Genomic DNA, 18,673 nt, shown 5'->3' on the forward strand with positions numbered 1-18,673 from the left:
ACTCCTGTCCCCACAATGCACTTTCCAGGTCATCCCCCCAGTTCCATCACTCTTATTCCCTTCTTTTGAGGTCCACACCATCAGGCTCTTCTGTCCCCTCTCCCTCAGGGTAGCGGTCATATACCGGCCCCCAGGCTCACCCACCCACTTCCTTGACCACTTTTCAGCCTGGCTGCCGCACTTCATGTCCTCAGAACTACCAACCATCATCCTGGGAGACTTCAACATCCCCATTAACAGCCCTACTTCCACATCTGCATCCCAGCTTCTATCACTAACCACCTCTCTAGGCCTCTCACAGCTTTCAATCTCTGAGACACATAAGGACGGTAACACCCTGGATCTGGTCTTCTGCCGGCTCTGTTCAATCTCCCACCTAAATAACTCACCGCTTCCACTCTCTGACCACAACATTCTCTCCTTCACGCTCACAAATCCTCACCCACCCCAGCACACTCCTACCTATCACACATTCAGAAATCTACAAGCCATTAACCCTCAGACACTTTCAAATTCCCTACACTCATCACTGTCCCCAATCTCCTCTCTTTCCTGTCCTAATATGGCTGTTCATCACTACAATGACACTCTTAGAAGCACCCTTGACCAAGTAGCTCCCCTCACCCTCAGAACCTCCAAACACAGAGTAAAACAGCCCTGGCTCACATCTCAAACTCAACTTCTCCAGCGATACTCCAGGAGTGCTGAACGCCTATGGAGAAAAACCCGCACACCAAAAGACTTCATCCACTTCAAATTTATGTTAAGAACCTATAACGCTGCCCTTCTCCTCGCCAAACAGACCTACTTCACCACCCTGATCTCCTCACTAGCCAACAACCCCAAGAAACTTTTTGACACTTTTCACTCCCTCCTCAGGCCAAAAGCACAAGCCCCTATCACAGACATTTGTGCTGATGACCTGGCCTCCCACTTTACAGAAAAAATAGATAATATCCGTCAAGAAATCTGCTCCCAACCACCAAGTGCTGTGACTCCCATCCCTTCCTGCATCTCCCCTGGCTCACTTTCCACATTTGATCCCATCACAGAAGAAGTCTCCAGACTCTTCTCTTCTTCTCGTCCGACTACATGCACTACCGACCCCATGCCCTCACATCTCCTCCAGTCTCTCTCTTCAGTCGTCACAACCCACCTAACTACAATCTTTAATCTCTCCCTCTCCTCGGGCATTTTCCCATCCTCCTTCAAACACGCCATTGTTACTCTATTACTAAAGAAACCTGCTCTCGACCCATCCTGCACAAACAACAACAGACCAGTCTCCAATCTCCCCTTCATCTCTAAACTTTTGGAACGCCTAGTTTACTCCCGCCTTAGCCGTTACCTCTCCACTCACTCCCTTCTAAACCCTTCAGAGTCCGGCTTCCGCCCCCTACATTCGACTGAAACTGCACTCAAAGTGACCACTGACCTTCTGACAGCAAAACGTAACGGTGACCACTCTCTGCTCATTCTTCTTGACCTATCTGCAGCTTTCGATACTGTTGACCACCATCTCCTACTCTCTAGGCTCCAGTCACTAGGCATTAAGGACACTGCTCTCTCCTGGTTCTCTTCCTATCTCTCTGACCGCTCCTTCAGTGTTTTGTTCTCTGGCTCCACGTCATCTCTTCTTCCTCTTGCTGTTGGGGTACCTCAGGGCTCAGTCCTTGGTCCCCTTCTTTTCTCTCTCTACACGGCCCCAATTGGACAGACCATCAGCAGACTTTGCTTTCAGTACCATCTTTATGTTGATGACACACAACTATACACATCTTCCCCCGACCTTACCCCCGCTGTACTACAGAACGCCAGTGACTGTCTGTCCGCAGTCTCCAATATCATGTCCACTCTCTATCTGAAACTCAACCTCTCTAAAACTGAACTTCTTCTGCTCCCGCCGTCTACTAACCTCCCTAAATCTGACATTTCCCTCTCCGTGGATGGTACCACAATAACACCCCGGCAGCAGGCACGCTGTCTGGGTGTTTTGTTTGACACCAATCTTTCCTTCACATCCCATATACAATCTCTTGCCCGCTCTTGCCGCTTACACCTAAAGAACATCTCTAGAATCCGCCCTTTTCTCACTATGGAAACAACAAAAACCCTCACTGTTGCATTGATCCACTCCCGCCTGGATTACTGCAACGCTCTATTAATTGGCCTCCCTGTCACTCGATTATCCCCCCTCCAGTCCATACTTAATGCAGCGGCCAGGATCGTCCATCTGGCTAATCGGTACTCGGACGCGTCCGCTCTTCGCCAGTCCTTACATTGGCTGCCCATTCATTATAGGATCCAATTCAAAGTACTTGTTCTCACCCACAAAGCTCTCCACAGTGCAGCACCCCCTTACATTTCTTCCCTCATTTCTGTCTATCGGCCTAGCCGATCGCTGCGCTCTGCAAACGACTTTCGACTAACCTCTGCACTAATCCGTACCTCCCACTCCCGACTCCAAGACTTCTCCCGTGCTGCTCCTATCCTCTGGAATGCTTTACCCCAAGAAATCAGGACTATCCACAATTTATATAGTTTTAGGCGCTCCCTCAAAACACACTTGTTCAGAGCGGCCTATCACGTTCACTGATCAAAGTAATTCTCTGTGTAAGCGTGCGTGTGTAGCCCATTCACTATCTCCATCCATCCTTCACTCCCTCAAGATGGCTGGACCTTCATTGTAAATACACCCCTGTCCTCTGTATCTCCCCCACCTCATTGTAGATTGTAAGCTCTCACGAGCAGGGTCATCTCATTTCATCTTATTTTGCTTCAATTACTGTATTGTTAGCGTTGTTACTTATGGCTTGTGTTTTGAAACTGTTAAACTGTAAAGCGCTGCGGAATATGTTGGCGCTATATAAAGATTATTATTATTATTATTATTTTTAACCTCTTGTCTGTGCTTGTCTGATTTTACTGCAGAGTTTTTTTTTTGGCTTTATTTGATAATGCTAATGGAATCTATATTTTCTGTGGTCTATTAATACCCAAAAAGACAAGACTTACTGCTATCTATTGGTTATACAAGAGGTTTCTCTGTTTACATGTAATACTCCTTCTTTTATATATTGTACATTAATAGCCTGTGTATTCCATTAAGCACTCTCTTTCATCTCTTTTATCTGCTTATTGATTTCCCACCTGTAGTTTATAAGGGTCACTTAGGGCGAGTCTGGGACAGCTGCCGCGGAGTGGGGGCGCCAAATCGTATGTTTTAGGGTGCTAACCTCCACTGTCAGGAAGGGATAGCAGGCTAGTGTAGGGCTATCGTAGGTTATTATTGTGTAGCGTTTGGTAATTGTGTTATTGCACTAGGGGAGTGTTCTTTTACCTCAATTTATTAAAGTTTCATATTTTTAAAGGGAGTATATGATTGCACTTTTGATATTTCTTCCCTGGTCCTGCGGACATTTTTTTGATTAACCATGTATGTGAAGCTCTGGTTTTCCCGTGACTTTTCCTGTGTATAACGCTAGGTGAACAATTTTCTATTGCGCTTTTCTATTGCTCTAGGATTGGATGCTGTCTCTATTTGCATCATGATTCCTAAGGAAAGCTGCCGGCCTAAGTGTAAGCATCCCTCTGGATTAGGAGGCACATGAAGTCGTCAGAACTTTCCAAAGGAGTTTTCTCTGATTTACAAAACTTTCGATTCCTCTGTGCCTTGTGACAGCCGGATAAAGCAAGCAGCGGGCACCGCGCATGCGCAGAGCATCAGCGGCAGAAATTGGACTCCCAGTAAACAGCCTGCGGAGTCACGCCCCTCCATTGGCCCCGCCTTAGGACGCCGCGGACACCCCCCCAATAGCCTCCTCTATTAGAGGCTCCCCGGCACCACGTGATGAGAGCAGTGACGTAAGAGGAAGAAGTCGCCATTAGAGGGAGGCGGAGAGAAGCGCCCGGAGTCCTTGGCCTGTCAGAGCGGTGTCGCTGGTCAGTGCGCCTGCCGTCTGGGCCGCGCTTGGCCTTCGGTGTAGGCTCCTAGGTGCCCGCGTCAGTGGCGTCCATGGCGGCTGGAGGAGCAGGAGGCGGAGCTGGAGGCAGCAAGACGTACTCGTTCAAGGTGGTGCTGCTCGGAGAGGGCTGTGTGGGCAAGACGTCGCTGGTGCTGCGCTACTGCGAGAACAAGTTCAACGACAAACACATCACCACCCTGCAGGTGCGACATGTGCCGCCGCCGGGCGCAGCCTCCCACGTGGGGGCAGAGGGTACAAGGGGCTGGTGCCAAGTGTGGCTATAAGTGGCGTACAGGGGTTCTGCACCTATGGCCTATCCGTGGTTATCGCCATCTGCTGCTCCTGTCAGTCATGTCGGCACTGCTGTACCTAGTGACACTGTATGTGACCGCTGCAGTCGTGCCTCAGCTGCTGATTGGCTGGCGTGGTCATGTGACTCGTGTCATCTCTGGCCCAGCGCCATGATGCCAGACCTGTCATGCGACTGGTATAATGCCGCCCAGTACTCTGGTCCCTGGCGTAAGTTTGGAGCGTGTGATCACGTACTGTCCCCGTGTAAGGATAGGTGTGTGGGATGGTTTAGCAAATCTCCCCCCACCTAGGCCATTGTTGTGGGGGGGAAAAATAAACATTCCCCCCCCCTGAAAAAAAAAATCAGCATGTAACACCCCAAACTATGACGCTGGTTCGTCACTAAGGTCTTCTGACAAAATCTGGAGTCCAATAACCAAAAATAATTTGTGTTTTGTCTACTTTGGGTTGAAAAAGTGATCAAAAACGTGACAAAGTCATAATCTCCCTGTCAGCGAAAAACTAGTTGTGGAGATAGAAGAAAACATATTGAATGCAATAGTTTACGGTAAATAATCCATGTTTGCTATCGCCATGCCCCCAATGACCGGGGCTACGGCCCCCCCCACCAATGTGAATTTGGGGACTTGTCACTTGATGCAGTTTTCTTTTTTTCCCCTTGGTTTTATTGACATCTTGTGCACATCAGGCCTATTGGGGGAATCAATCCCCACTTGTTTGTTTTCTTAGACATTTGTGGTAGAGCTGGTTACTCAATCTCTTGAAGAATGCCCTGAGGTGGGGTATAGTTTCTGAGAAACAGGGACTTCCTCTGCAGTAATACTTCATGAGTTTTGCAAATAGTTTGGCAACGGAAAAATTCTGAAAGTTCCTTGAAAAACTACTGCTAAAAGCTTGGAAAGTGCCCTTTGTTGTTTAAATCCAAAGCTTGTCGACCTAAGGGTGTGTGCACACGCTGCGGCTTTTGCTGCGGACCCGCAGTGGTTTTGGCCCTGCGGATCCGCAGCAGAAAGGTGTACAGTACCATAATATCCTATGGAAACCGCAGTGCAGACGTTTTCTAATCCGCAGAAAGAAATGACATGTCACTTTTCTGCGGATTCTGTTGCGGTTTACCATCTCGTCCATTGTAGAGGTGATAAACCGCAGGTCTTTTGACCTGCGGATTTTGCAAAATCTGCGCGGATCAATCCGCAGAAGAATCAGCAGCGTGTGCACACCCTAAACGTGCGTTAATGGTAAAGTACATCGCCATGAAAAGTCTGAGAACCACGGGGATTTGTAAAGGGACATACCAGATTTGCATGCAAGCGTAAAACCATCGTTTTGGTCTTTTTAGTCTTGATAGTTTTTCAGATATGTTGTGCTGCAGGGATTTGCCAGCTTCTGAGCTGGGACCGTGGGGTACATATGTATTATACATACGCCTGGTCAGAGCCTTTCTAGTAGGCACAGCTTCGTCCCATACAGTTGTAATGAGCGAGGCTGCACCCACCGGTTGGTTTCTGGCTGGGAATATGTATAACGCATATGTACCTGCCGGTGTCTGCGCTGACACCGGCGAATTCTCGCAGCGCAGAGAGGAGGGGTTCATAAGTTTGCAGTCACGTCGTGATTGCAGCCTTATCAGTTTAGACTGGACAATCCCCCTTTTGAAGTTTATCTAATTTTCTGTGTTAACCTTTTCACCACCTATGACGTATACATATGTCATAGGCTGCGTTGTCCCGGTATTTGATGTGGGCTTCGGTGGTGAGCTATCAAGAAAATCGCATCTTTTCCGGCACTTTACAGCTGTAACAGTTGCAGGTGTAGTTGTGATTCACCAGCGGCTGTTAACATGTTAAATGCCGCCGACAATCCCTGACAACAGCATTTTGCTGTGTACTTAGTACTCATCACTGACTATATACATTCTTTACTAGCAGTGTGATTGCTCTTTTTTACTTTCTTATGCATTATTGCCTTTGACACGCGTTGTGACTTCTGCCTGTTGCTCCCAGATCCATTATTGGGTTTTGCCGAACTTTGCGTGCTTCTCGTGTTTTCTCACTTACTGAAACCTTGATCCTATACATCGTCTATTTATATTTGTAATTTTATTAAAAATAGCAAGTTTAAGAAAAAGTTACTTTTATTTGGTTTTGTGTTTGCACCAATTTTTTTTTTTTTTTTTTGTGGTATCCCAGGTTTTCAATGTGTGAGGAAGTACTCCACCTCTTCATTCTTCATCTAAATGTAGGGAGAATATTGGAAAAAAAACTTTGGACATGTTCTCAACCTGGATACATACCATAATTTGTGCGATCATACGTAGTTTCTACCCCAAAATGGTGTCCATAAATACGTCAGCTCAGCGTGCAAAAAATAATCCCTCACCCAGCCCGAGATCTTGAAAAACGGAGATGCTATGGGTCTCAGAAAATGGCACTTTTCTCTTCGCTTGCATTTTTTTTTTTTTTCTCACCACGTAAATATTAACAGACTATATTCATGTTTGGTGTCTGTGAACTCGTAATACACAATTTGCCTAAGGCAACTAGAGATCCCTATTGAAGATCCTAAAGTAAAACATCACTTTTAATTAGTTTGCAAAGGAAACACACTTAAAATTACAAAACAAATGTGTGTAGATTTGGTGACAAAAGTGTGAGCGCACACAAGTCCAGTTTTTATTATTGCGCTACGCTTATTGGCTCTAGCGGGAACTTCAATATTACAGTTTAAGGTGACTTTCACCCGACAGCATCCCTTCACTTCGAGCTACAATGTCACGATCCTGTACGAATATAGAACACGTCAATAGATTACTCTGTCCGTAGAGCTTTGGGTCCACTATTTTAAAATGTCCTGAAATATAGATGATTACTATTTTAGCGAACTTGGCTCTATATTAAATCGCATTAGTGCTATAGATGGTTTTAGCACTAAGGGATCATAATCTATTCCGCAGTGCAACCTCACTATCAGATCACTGCTGGAGAATCTTGCGTTCAGATTCTCCACTAATATAAATAAATATATAGGTGTGTATGATCAAATCTGCAGTGGTCACAGTTCATCTGACCACTAGTGCTATGTTATTTTCACACAGCTCAACTCACAGCCAGGAGACTATATACAGGCGACTATCTTGCTGCCAGATCATATTGGATCCACAATTATATCATTTAGAATCCATAGAGCATATGCGATTCCACACGTCTCTTCGATGCAACCATTTTGCTAAGTCGTCAACTGGTAGTGATCTACTCTCTTAAGGATCATATATTCTGATCCAATAGGTCTGGGGAGACTAATGGCTGCATAATTTTAAACCCGCATAACAATGTGTGATGAGTGGAATTAATACACGACCAATAGTCTTGAACTGAAATCTAGTAGGTTAGTGATATCGGGTCAGGTGAATATGTAACTTTGTGACCATTGAAGATTTGATCATATATACCTACAAATTTATATTGGTGGAGAATCTGAACGTGTGATTCTCCAGCAGTGATCTGATGGTGAGATTGCACTGTGGAATAGATTATATTATTGTACCTTTTTTTTTTTTTTTTTTTTTTTTTTTTTTATAGCACCATTTATTCCATGGCGCTTTACATGTGAAAGGGGCAAATATAGACAAGTACAATAAACATGAGCAAAAACAGGCACACACAAGTACAAAAGGAGAGATGACCTTGCCCATGAGGGCTCAGTCTACAGATTGATTCCTTGGTGATAAAACCATCTATATATCACTAATGCCAGTCAGATCTAATGTGATTTAATAAAAATCCAAGTTCACTAAAATAGTAATCTGATACATTTCAGGACATATTAAAATAGTGGATCCTAAGCTGTACTAAAACAAAGTAATCGATGGTGATCTATTGACGTGTTCTATATTCGTATAGGATAGTGACGTAGCTCGGAGTGAAGAGATGATTTCGGGTGAAATTCACCTTCCCAAATTGTGAGAGACTGTGACCGGCATTGTGATGAATGGCCGCTATGTGGCGCAAAGGAGGAGGTCTTCTGCTCTGTAAGCCTGGGATGTTTTCTGGGACTTCTGAGCATCCCTGCGATGCAACCCGGAGTATTTTATCTTTAGTGCACATGAGCACTAATGTCGATTAGTGCACCTGGGTCCGGGTTGTGGGTAGCTATGAGAGATGGGAGGGTCTGGCTACCCAAATTGCCTCACCTCTAGGTGAGGGTGCTCACTGTACCCCTGTTTTCCTTCAGGACCTGCAGGTGTTTGAGGACCTGCAGTGAGGTCATGACCATGTGACCAGCCCATGTGATCCATACCTCACCTGTGGGTGTGGTTACAGCCTACATAATGGAGTCTGTGGTTTGGCACACAGGCTGTGACTTGGGAGGTAGAAGGCCTCCTGTGTATGGCTCAAAACAGAGCCTCTGGGCTGGACATTGCCCTAGCCTCTGTGCTCACAGGGCCTGAGGGAACAAAGCCCAGCTAAGGACTGTTTGTGTTGCTTTTGCCTGCTCTGAAGGCCGGTTACCTTTTGTTGTTGCTTCATGGTTTACGGAGGAAATAAAACCACACGGATTTTTAAAGAAGCGAGCCTCCTGTTTTTCCTATTGCTGCACCTAAGGCCAGTTTCACACGTCCAGATAATTCCGGTCCCGGTAAACATGGTACTGGAGCTGTCCATGTGCACACTTGTCGTCCATGTTCACACGTGGCAACCGTGTGCCGCACCTGAGCCGCATCAGGACCACACAGATGGCTGCCAGGGAAGAAGCGCTACAGTAAGCTCTGTTCCTGGCGGCTGGTGCCGACTGCGGCTGACCTTCTCTCCTGCTCTGCCGGCAACAGCAGTCAGGAGAGCAGAATGAATGAAAACCTGACATGGGGTTCCCCTCTGTTTATGAACCTACCATATGAAACTTACAGCTGGGGGCTGCAGCCCTCAGCTGTCAGCTTCATCAACGTTGGTTCTCATTGATTTTGGCCCCCCACAGCCTAAAAAACGGCAGCTGCCCAGAAAAGGTGCACCTATTAGATGTGCCTATTCTGGAGCTTTGCCTGGTTCTTCCCACTTGCTCTGTAGTGGTGGCAAGTGGGGGTAATAAGGGGTTAATGCCGCCTTTCTATTGTAAGGTGACATTAAGCCCGGATTAGTAATGGAGAGGTGTCAATAAGACACCTATCCATTGCTAATCCTATAGTAAATAAAGGGATAAATAAACACGCACAATAAGAAAAAAGTATGTTAATGAAAGAAGACAACACACTTTTTAAATCTTTATTACACTCCGTATATACTCGAGTATAAGTCGACCCCCCCCCATTTTGCCTCAAAAACCTGGGAAAACTTATTGACTCGAGTATAAGTCTAGGGTGGGAATTGCCGAAGATACTGGTAAATTTCAAAAATAAAAATAGATAAGAATGAATAATGGTGGCCCAAAATATTGAAATGCTGCACATGAATAATGGTGGCCCAAATATTGAAATGCTGCACAACTTATGCCCCATAAATGCTGCACATGAATAATGGTGGCCCAAATATTGAAATGCTGCACAACTTATGCCCCATAAATGCTGCACATGAATAATGGTGGCCCAAATATTGAAATGCTGCACAACTTATGCCCCATAAATGCTGCACATGAATAATGGTGGCCCAAATATTGAAATGCTGCGCAACTTATGCCCCATAAATGCTGCACATGAATAATGGTGGCCCAAATATTGAAATGCTGCGCAACTTATGCCCCATAAATGCTGCACATGAATAATGGTGGCCCATATATTGAAATGCTGCACAACTTATGCCCCATAAATGCTGCACATGAATAATGGTGGCCCAAATATTGAAATGCTGCACAACTTATGCCCCATAAATGCTGCACATGAATAATGGTGGCCCAAATATTGAAATGCTGCACAACTTATGCCCCATAAATGCTGCATTACCGGCTCTTCAGTCCCTCTGCGCCGGCTCTTCAGTGACTCAGAGGGCGCGTGCTATCCACGTCATCGCGCCGGACGCGCCCCCTGTACGTCACTGCCAGAAGACGCGCCGGGAGAGAGCGGCACAGAGCGACTTGAAACAACGCCAACGCAGCCGCCACGGCCCTATCACCCGCCGCCGGGACACTGACAGGCTGCAGGGGACCGCAGACAAGTACCGGGGAACGCGGAGACGACGGGGACCAGGTAAGTTTGAACCGTGACCCGAATATAAGTCGAGGGGGGGGGGGGTGTTTTTCAGTCCAAAAAGGGGGCTGAAAAACTCGACTTATATTCGAGTATATACGGTAATTCCTTTTGCTACTTCCCTGATCTCCTGTAAGAGGAAAAAAAAAAAGAAAATAAAAAAGTAACAATATACATTTCCTGTCCGGCGCTCAGTCACGTCCTACAGCGTAAATTTATCTGGGGGGGTGGGGTTTAATACGTTTACTGGCAGAGCGCGGCTAACACAGCTGTTCCCGACTGTAAATGACTGTGGGGAAAGGAATAACCCAATAATCCGCTTCTGCTGTCCCAGTTGGCAGCAGGTGACTGATGATGGGATTAAAATTATAACCAATTGTATAGAGAATAAATAGTCAAGCACAAGCAACAATATAATCCTACAAAGAAATGTGCCACAAAGTAATAGAAAATAACATAAATAATTTATTTTAAGTAAATATTTTAACCCCTTAATGACCGATACGCCTTTTAACGGCGGTAATTAAGGGTACTTAAACCACAGCGCCGTTAATTCACGGCGCTGTGGAGCAAGTAAATAGCGTCCACCAGTGTTGGATTTTTTTCAGGGGTCTCGGCTTCCGGGGGTAGCCGAGACCCCAGAGAACATGAATCAGGCCGGTTTTTACCGACCCCCCCCCCCCCCCCCCCCCGCTTTTGTGATCACCGTTATTAACCCTATAACGGCTATCACAAAAAAGACACGATTTTGCATTTAATTTTTCTTTCCTCTGATGTGATCGCACATCAGAGGAAAGAGTAATAGGGTCCCCGATTTCCGCCCCCCCCCCCCCCCCCCCCTACCTCCTGGTGGTCCTGGGTTCCCTCCTGGTGGACCTCTGTCCTGCCGGCGTCCTCCGGTGGGCGCTGCCTTCCTGGATCCGGAAGAAAATGGCGGGCGCCCGCTGCAAACCTGTCGGCTGGCAGATCCCATTCATTCATTTTGATCACTATGATAAACTATCATAGTGATCAAAATAAAATAGTAAATAACCCCCCCCCCCCCCATTTATCACCCCCTTCCCTTAGTTGGGCAAACATAATGAAGAAAACAAAAAAAAAAAAAATTTCCATTGGGGTTGGAGCAAGAATTGAGGGGTTTCCACTATTTACCATCTTTGGGGGGTCTAATTTCTCCTGTTACCTTGGGAAAATTAAAAATAATTGGGGGCTAAAAAAATCACTTTTGTGGAAAACAAAGACTTTTTATTTTCACGGCTCTGCGTTATAAACTTCTGTGAAGCACTTGGGGGTTCAAAGTGCTCACCACACATCTAGATAAGCTCCTTGCGGGGTCTAGTTTCCAAAATGGGGTCACTTGTGGGGGGTTTATACTGTTTAGGCACATCAGTGGCTCTGCAAACGCAACATGACGCCCACAGACCATTCCATCAAAGTCAGCATTCCAAAATGGCGCTCCTTCCCTTCCAAGCTCTCCCATGCGCCCAAACTGTGGTTCCCCCCCCCCCCCCACATATGGGGTATCAGCGTACTCAAGACAAATTGCACAAGTTTTGTGGTCCAATTTCTCCTGTTGCCCTATAGGAAAAGAAAAAATAACTGGCTAAAAAATCATTTTTGAGGGGAAAAAAAATGATTTTTAATTTTCACAGCTCTGCGTCTATAAACTTCTGTGAAGTGCTCGGGGATCAGAGTGTTCACCACATATCTAGATAAGTTCCTTAAGGGGTCTAGTTTCCAAAATAGTGTCACTTGTGGGGTTTTTTCACTGTTTAGGCACATCAAGGGCTCTCCAAATGCGATATGGCCTCCAATCTCAATTCCAGCCAATTCTGCATTGAAAAAGTCAAACTGTACTCCTTCCCTTCTGAGCTCTGCTGTGCACCCAAACAGTGGTTTACCCCCACATATGGGGTATCAGCGTACTCAGGACAAATCGCACAACAACTGTGGGGGTATTATTTCTCCTGTTACCCTTGTAAAAATAAAAACTTGGGGGCGAAAGATCATTTTTGTGGGAAATTTTTTTTTTTTTTTTTTTTTTTTCACGGCTCTACGTTATAAACTTCTGTGAAGCACTTGAAGGTTCAAAGTTCTCACCACTCATCTAGAAAAGTTTATTAATGGGTCTAGTTTCCAAAATGGGTTCACTTGTTGGGGGTTTCCACTGTTTAGGAACATCAGGGGCTCTCCGAACACAATATGGCAACCAATCTCAATTCCAGCCAATTCTGCGTTGAAAAAGTCAAACACTTGTGAAAATAAAAAAAATTTGGTTCTAAAGTAAATTTTTTTGCAAAAAAAAGTTAAATGGTAATTTTTTTTCCTTCCACATTGCTTTAGTTCCTGTGAAGCACGTAATGGGTTAATAAACTTCTTGAATGTGGTTTTGAACACCTTGAGGGGTGTAGTTTTTAGAATGGTGTCACTTTTGGGTATTTTCTGTTATGTACACCCCTGAAAATGACTTTAAATATGATGTGGTCCATTTACAAAACTTTTTTTTTTTTTTTTAATTTTGTTGTGAAAATGAGAAATCGCTGGTCAACTTTTAATGCTTATAACTTCCTAGCAAAAAAAAACTGTTTCCAAAATTGTGCTGATGTAAAGTAGACATGTGGGAAATGTTTAAGAAATTTGTGATACAACTGATTTAAGGGCATAAAAATTTAAAGTTTTAAAACTGCAAAATTTTCGCCATATTTCTGTTTTTTTCATAAATAAACACAAGACATATCGAAGAAATTTTACCACTAACATGAGGTACAATGTCATTAAAAAAAACAGTCTCAGAATCAGTGGGATCTGTTAAAGCGTTCCAGAGTTATAACCTCATAAAGTGACAGTGGTCAGAATTGTAAAAATTGGCCTGGTCATTAAGCTGCAAACTTGCTGTCACTAAGGGGTTAAAACAATGATTAGCTGAATAAAACTGGAGCACTGAAAATTATATATAATTAATATACTGCCACAAAATCCGCATCCATAGACTCATAAATACACATGGCAAAAATTTTTATATATTAAAGCAAAGTCCCATTGCAGTGAAACAGCAAAGTGGTTTGAAATAGTGCTAAATAACAAGGAACAAAATAATTACCATAAGGTAGAACAGTGTACACAAAGTTTTAACAAATACCTGCCAACAAATAAAGTGCTACTGTAGTGCAAGCAAAATGCATATGCCACATAAGGTAAGTATATGATACATCATATATACTTACCTTATGTGGCATATGCGTTTTGCTTGCACAGTAGCACTTTTATTTGTTGGCAGGTATTTGTTAAAACTTGTGTACACTGTTCTACCTCATGGTAGTTATTTCTCTGCAAGATAAATAGACATGCTGCGTCCTATAAAGACACGTTGCATGTGCGAATAGACAGGTCTGCCACCTGCGTCTTTTAACGCACAGTGGAGATGGGATTTAATAAAATCCCCTCCACTATGCTGTAACATCTGGACGCTGCGGATATACCCAGAGTCCAATCCGCAGCATTTCCTGACCGTGGAAACTTACCCTTATTACAATGGTCCTTTATAGATATTGCATGTGTATATATTTTGCAAATACACAAAGCGCTGACTTCTTTATATCTTTTCCCACTCTGTGGCTTGACACATACAAGTGCTTCTCTCAAAATATCATCAAAAAGCGAATTTATTTCAGTTCTTCAATACAAAAAGTTAAGTCATTACAGTGATTATTTGAGATGTTTATTTCTGTTAATGTTGATGATTATGGCTTACAGCCAATGAAAACCCAAGTCATTATCTCAGTAAATTAGAAAACTTTATAACACCAACTTGAAAAATGATTTTAAATTGCGAAATGTTGGCCTACTGAAATGTATTAGTCTTCCACAGGTTTTATGACTATTTGTTTCTATATTTATACTAACAAACAAATAGAGGATGCACAACTGAAGTGTGTGTGTGTGTGTGTGTGTATATATATATATATATATATATATATATATATATAGTGCCTACAAGTAGTATTCAACCCCCTGCAGATTTAGCAGGTTTGATAAGATGCAAATAAGTTAGAGCCTTCAAACTTCACACAAGAGCAGGATTTATTAACAGATGCATAAATCTTACAAACCAAAAAGTTATGTTGCTCAGTTAAATTTTAATCATACAAGTGTGGGTCAATTATTCAACCCCTAGGTTTAATATTTTGTGGAATAACCCTTGTTTGCAATTACAGCTAATAATCGTCTTTTATAAGACCTGATCAGGCCGGCACAGGTCTCTGGAGTTATCTTGGCCCACTCCTCCATGCAGATCTTCTCCAAGTTATCTAGGTTCTTTGGGTGTCTCATGTGGACTTTAATCTTGAGCTCCTTCCACAAGTTTTCAATTGGGTTAAGGTCAGGAGACTGACTAGGCCACTCCAACACCTTGATTTTTGCCTCTTGAACCAGGCCTTGGTTTTCTTGGCTGTGTGCTTTGGGTCGTTGTCTTGTTGGAAGATGAAATGACGACCCATCTTAAGATCCTTGATGGAGGAGCGGAGGTTCTTGGCCAAAATCTCCAGGTAGGCCGTGCTATCCATCTTCCCATGGATGCGGACCAGATGGCCAGGCCCCTTGGCTGAGAAACAGCCCCGCAGCATGATGCTGCCACCACCATGCTTGACTGTAGGGATGGTATTCTTGGGGTCGTATGCAGTGCCATCCAGTCTCCAAACGTCACGTGTGTGGTTGGCACCAAAGATCTCGATCTTGGTCTCATCAGACCAGAGAACCTTGAACCAGTCTGTCTCAGAGTCCTCCAAGTGATCATGAGCAAACTGTAGACGAGCCTTGACATGACGCTTTGAAAGTAAAGGTACCTTACGGGCTCGTCTGGAACGGAGACCATTGCGGTGGAGTACGTTACTTATGGTATTGACTGAAATCAATGTCCCCACTGCCATGAGATCTTCCCGGAGCTCCTTCCTTGTTGTCCTTGGGTTAGCCTTGACTCTTCGGACAAGCCTGGCCTTGGCACGGGAGGAAACTTTCAAAGGCTGTCCAGGCCGTGGAAGGCTAACAGTAGTTCCATAAGCCTTCCACTTCCGGATGATGCTCCCAACAGTGGAGACAGGTAGGCCCAACTCCTTGGAAAGGGTTTTGTACCCCTTGCCAGCCTTGTGACCCTCCACGATCTTGTCTCTGATGGCCTTGGAATGCTCCTTTGTCTTTCCCATGTTGACCATGTATGAGTGCTGTTCACAAGTTTGGGGAGGGTCTTAAATAGTCAGAAAAGGCTGGAAAAAGAGCTAATTAATCCAAACATGTGAAGCTCATTGTTCTTTGTGCCTGAAATACTTCTTAATACTTTAGGGGAACCAAACAGAATTCTGGTGGTTTGAGGGGTTGAATAATAAATGACCCTCTGAATAAACTTTTCACAATTTAAAAAAAAAATAAACAAAGAAATAACATTCTTTTTTGCTGCAGTGCATTTCACACTTCCAGGCTGATCTACAGTCCAAATGTCACAATGCCAAGTTAATTCCGAATGTGTAAACCTGCTAAATCTGCAGGGGGTTGAATACTACTTGTAGGCACTGTGTGTGTGTGTGTGTGTGTGTGTGTGTGTATATATATATATATATATATATATATATATATATATATATATTCAAATTAATAAACCATACCACAAAATACACAAGTGCGGCAAGTGGAAAATAATTACATGAGTATAATACAGGATTCAATTGGCAGCAGAAATGATAGATATTGCATGATGGGGGAATGATGCAAATGCCTGGTACTGAAAAATATAGGTAAAATGGTGAATAGTGCTAGGTAATAGAGCAGTATCAGGTACTTCCCATTAATATGCTTGGATATAGCACTCTGAACAGCCAGCTTCTTTAGCAACGACCTTTTGTGGCTTACCCTTCTTGTGGAGTGTCAGTGACTGCCTTCTGGACATCTGTGAAGTCGGCAGTCCTTCCCCATGATTGTGGAGCCTACTGAAACAGAATAAAGGACCTTTTTAAACGCTTAAGTAGCCTTTTGCATTTTTTTCGTCTGAGATAATGACTAATTGGCTGTAAGCCATAATTATCAACACTAAGGATGTGTGCACACGTAGCGATTTTTAAGCGTTTTTGCTGCGATTTTCGGCGTGAAAACGCTTAAATCGTGTACAGAACTCCCCCCATGCATTCCTATGGCATTCCGCACATGCTGTGCTAATGCTGCGCTTTTCTCTGCGGCGGAATCGCATCGCGGAAAAAATCGCAGCATGCTCATTCTTTGTGCGGAATCGCAAAGAACTGCCGCGATTCCGCACCCATAGGAATGCATGAGAATCGCTTACTTCCCGCATGTGGCTATGCCCACCATGCGGGAAGTTAAGCGTCTCGTGTGCGGTTGGTACCCACGGTGTGGAGGAGAGGAGACTGTCCTCCAGGCCCTGGGTACCATACCCCTGTAAAAAAAGAATAAAAAATCGGGGTATATTTACCTTCCGGCGTCCCGCGATGCATTCCCAGCCTAAGCGTTCCCGGTAATGCCTTGCGGCAAGGTCCTGTGATGATGTAGTCTCGCGAGATCGCTATAGCAACGCGAGACTACCTCATCACAGGTCTCGCAAGGCATTACTGGGAACGCTGAGGCCCGGGAATGCAGCGTGGGACGCCGGAAGGTAAATATACCCCGAATTTTTTTTTTTTTTTTATTTAACATCCTATCTTTTACTATTGAAGCCGCATAGGCGGCCTCAATAGTAAAAACCTGGTCACACTTGTCAAACACTATGTTTGATGAGTGTGACCAACCTGTCAATCACTTTCCAAGCGATGCTTCAAATCGCTTGGAAAGTGCTCGAATATCGCACGCGAAAATCGCGATCATCGCAGTGAAATCGTGCGGAAAAAACACGCGATTTCTGGGAAGGAGTCCGGTTTTTAGTAAGCGTTTTAAAACGCTACGTGTGCACATAGCCTTACGGAAATACACTTGCAATTGATCACTGTTTGTAATGAATCTATATAATGAGTTTCACTTTTTGTATTGAACTGAAATTAACTTTTTGATCTTCTTTAGTGAGAAGCACTTGTATGTGTGATTGATAATGGACTTTACTGACTGAAACGTCACATATGATACACTATAAGGACCACTAAACAGGGCTGTGGAGTCGGTGCTCACTTTGGTGGAGTCGGTATAAAATGGACCGACTCCTAAAATATATAATAAATTGGGTACAGTAGTTCAATGCAGAATGTGCTGAATATTTTTTCATAGGAATTTGGGAAAGTTATGAAATGTCCTATAAATGGCTGTTCTATTCCTGATCTAAGGCTACACTCACACACAGCGTTTTTGCTGCGTTTTTGAGGATACGTTTTTTCAGCTGCAAAAGTAGATCAGCTTTTTAAAAAACCGCATCACCTGAAAGCTTTTTGAGCTCTCAGATAATGTTTTCAATAGCAAAAGCAGATTATATAAATGCCACACAAACTGACATGCTCATTCAGCCTAAAAACGGATCCTCACAACACAATGTGTCTGAATGTCATATCTTGAAACCCATTGACTTTGCTGGGATGCTCAGTCACTGCAGTTTACTGCAAAAGACAAATCCACAAAAACACTGTGTGAATCATGGCCGTAGGCAGCTGGGCCCCCCCCCCCCCCCCCCCCCGAAGCAGGGGCACGCACCTATCAAAACTCGCTTGTATGCTGCAGTGCTCCCGTCCTGCACCAGCTTCAGACTGCAGGTGGCAATCTTCCCTCCTCTGTCCTGTCTTCTGCCGTCTTTACCAGAGAGAAGGGGTGCCTGCCCTGCACAGGATCCGATTCCTGGGCCCCGAGCTGGAGAAAGTGGGAAAGTTGTGCACACACTGCAGCTGGCAATAAGATAGTCTGCAAGAGGGACATGCTGGAAAAGTGAGGAAATTGGTTATTGCCGCCAGAACCCCTAAAATTGATTCCATCTTGAAGAGACGTGCTGGGAAAGGGGCAAATGTCGATCAAGCCACTCGGTGGGGCAGCACTTATTTAATGATTGAGCGATTGCTTGATCTAAAACCGTTTCTTATAGATATGGCGGACTCTAAGGTAACCCTAAATGAAGGTCAATGGACACAGGTGACTGAATTGAAGGAATTGCTTAATCACCCATTTACCGTGGCTAAAAAATTACAAGCTGAGGATTTAACTCCTGGCATTTTCATAAGGGGGTGGAAGAACTTGCTATTTTGCCTGTCCGAAA

General features: G+C 44.3%; 1 protein-coding gene across 1 annotated transcript in view; it reads left to right on the forward strand.

The window, feature by feature from the left end:
• Positions 1 to 3,842: 3,842 nt before the first annotated feature.
• The window catches only part of RAB21 (RAB21, member RAS oncogene family), a 45,033-nt gene continuing 30,202 nt past the window's right edge, over positions 3,843 to 18,673 (forward strand). The window contains exon 1 of the mRNA XM_073555535.1: positions 3,843 to 4,168. Coding sequence (XP_073411636.1) covers positions 4,016 to 4,168 — 153 coding nt within the window. The 5' untranslated portion in view covers positions 3,843 to 4,015. The remainder of the gene's footprint in view (positions 4,169 to 18,673) is intronic.

This window comes from Dendrobates tinctorius, unplaced genomic scaffold (assembly GCF_039654945.1).
Source record: "Dendrobates tinctorius isolate UK_male_01 unplaced genomic scaffold, ASM3965494v1 ptg000224l, whole genome shotgun sequence".
NCBI lineage: Eukaryota > Metazoa > Chordata > Amphibia > Anura > Dendrobatidae > Dendrobates > Dendrobates tinctorius.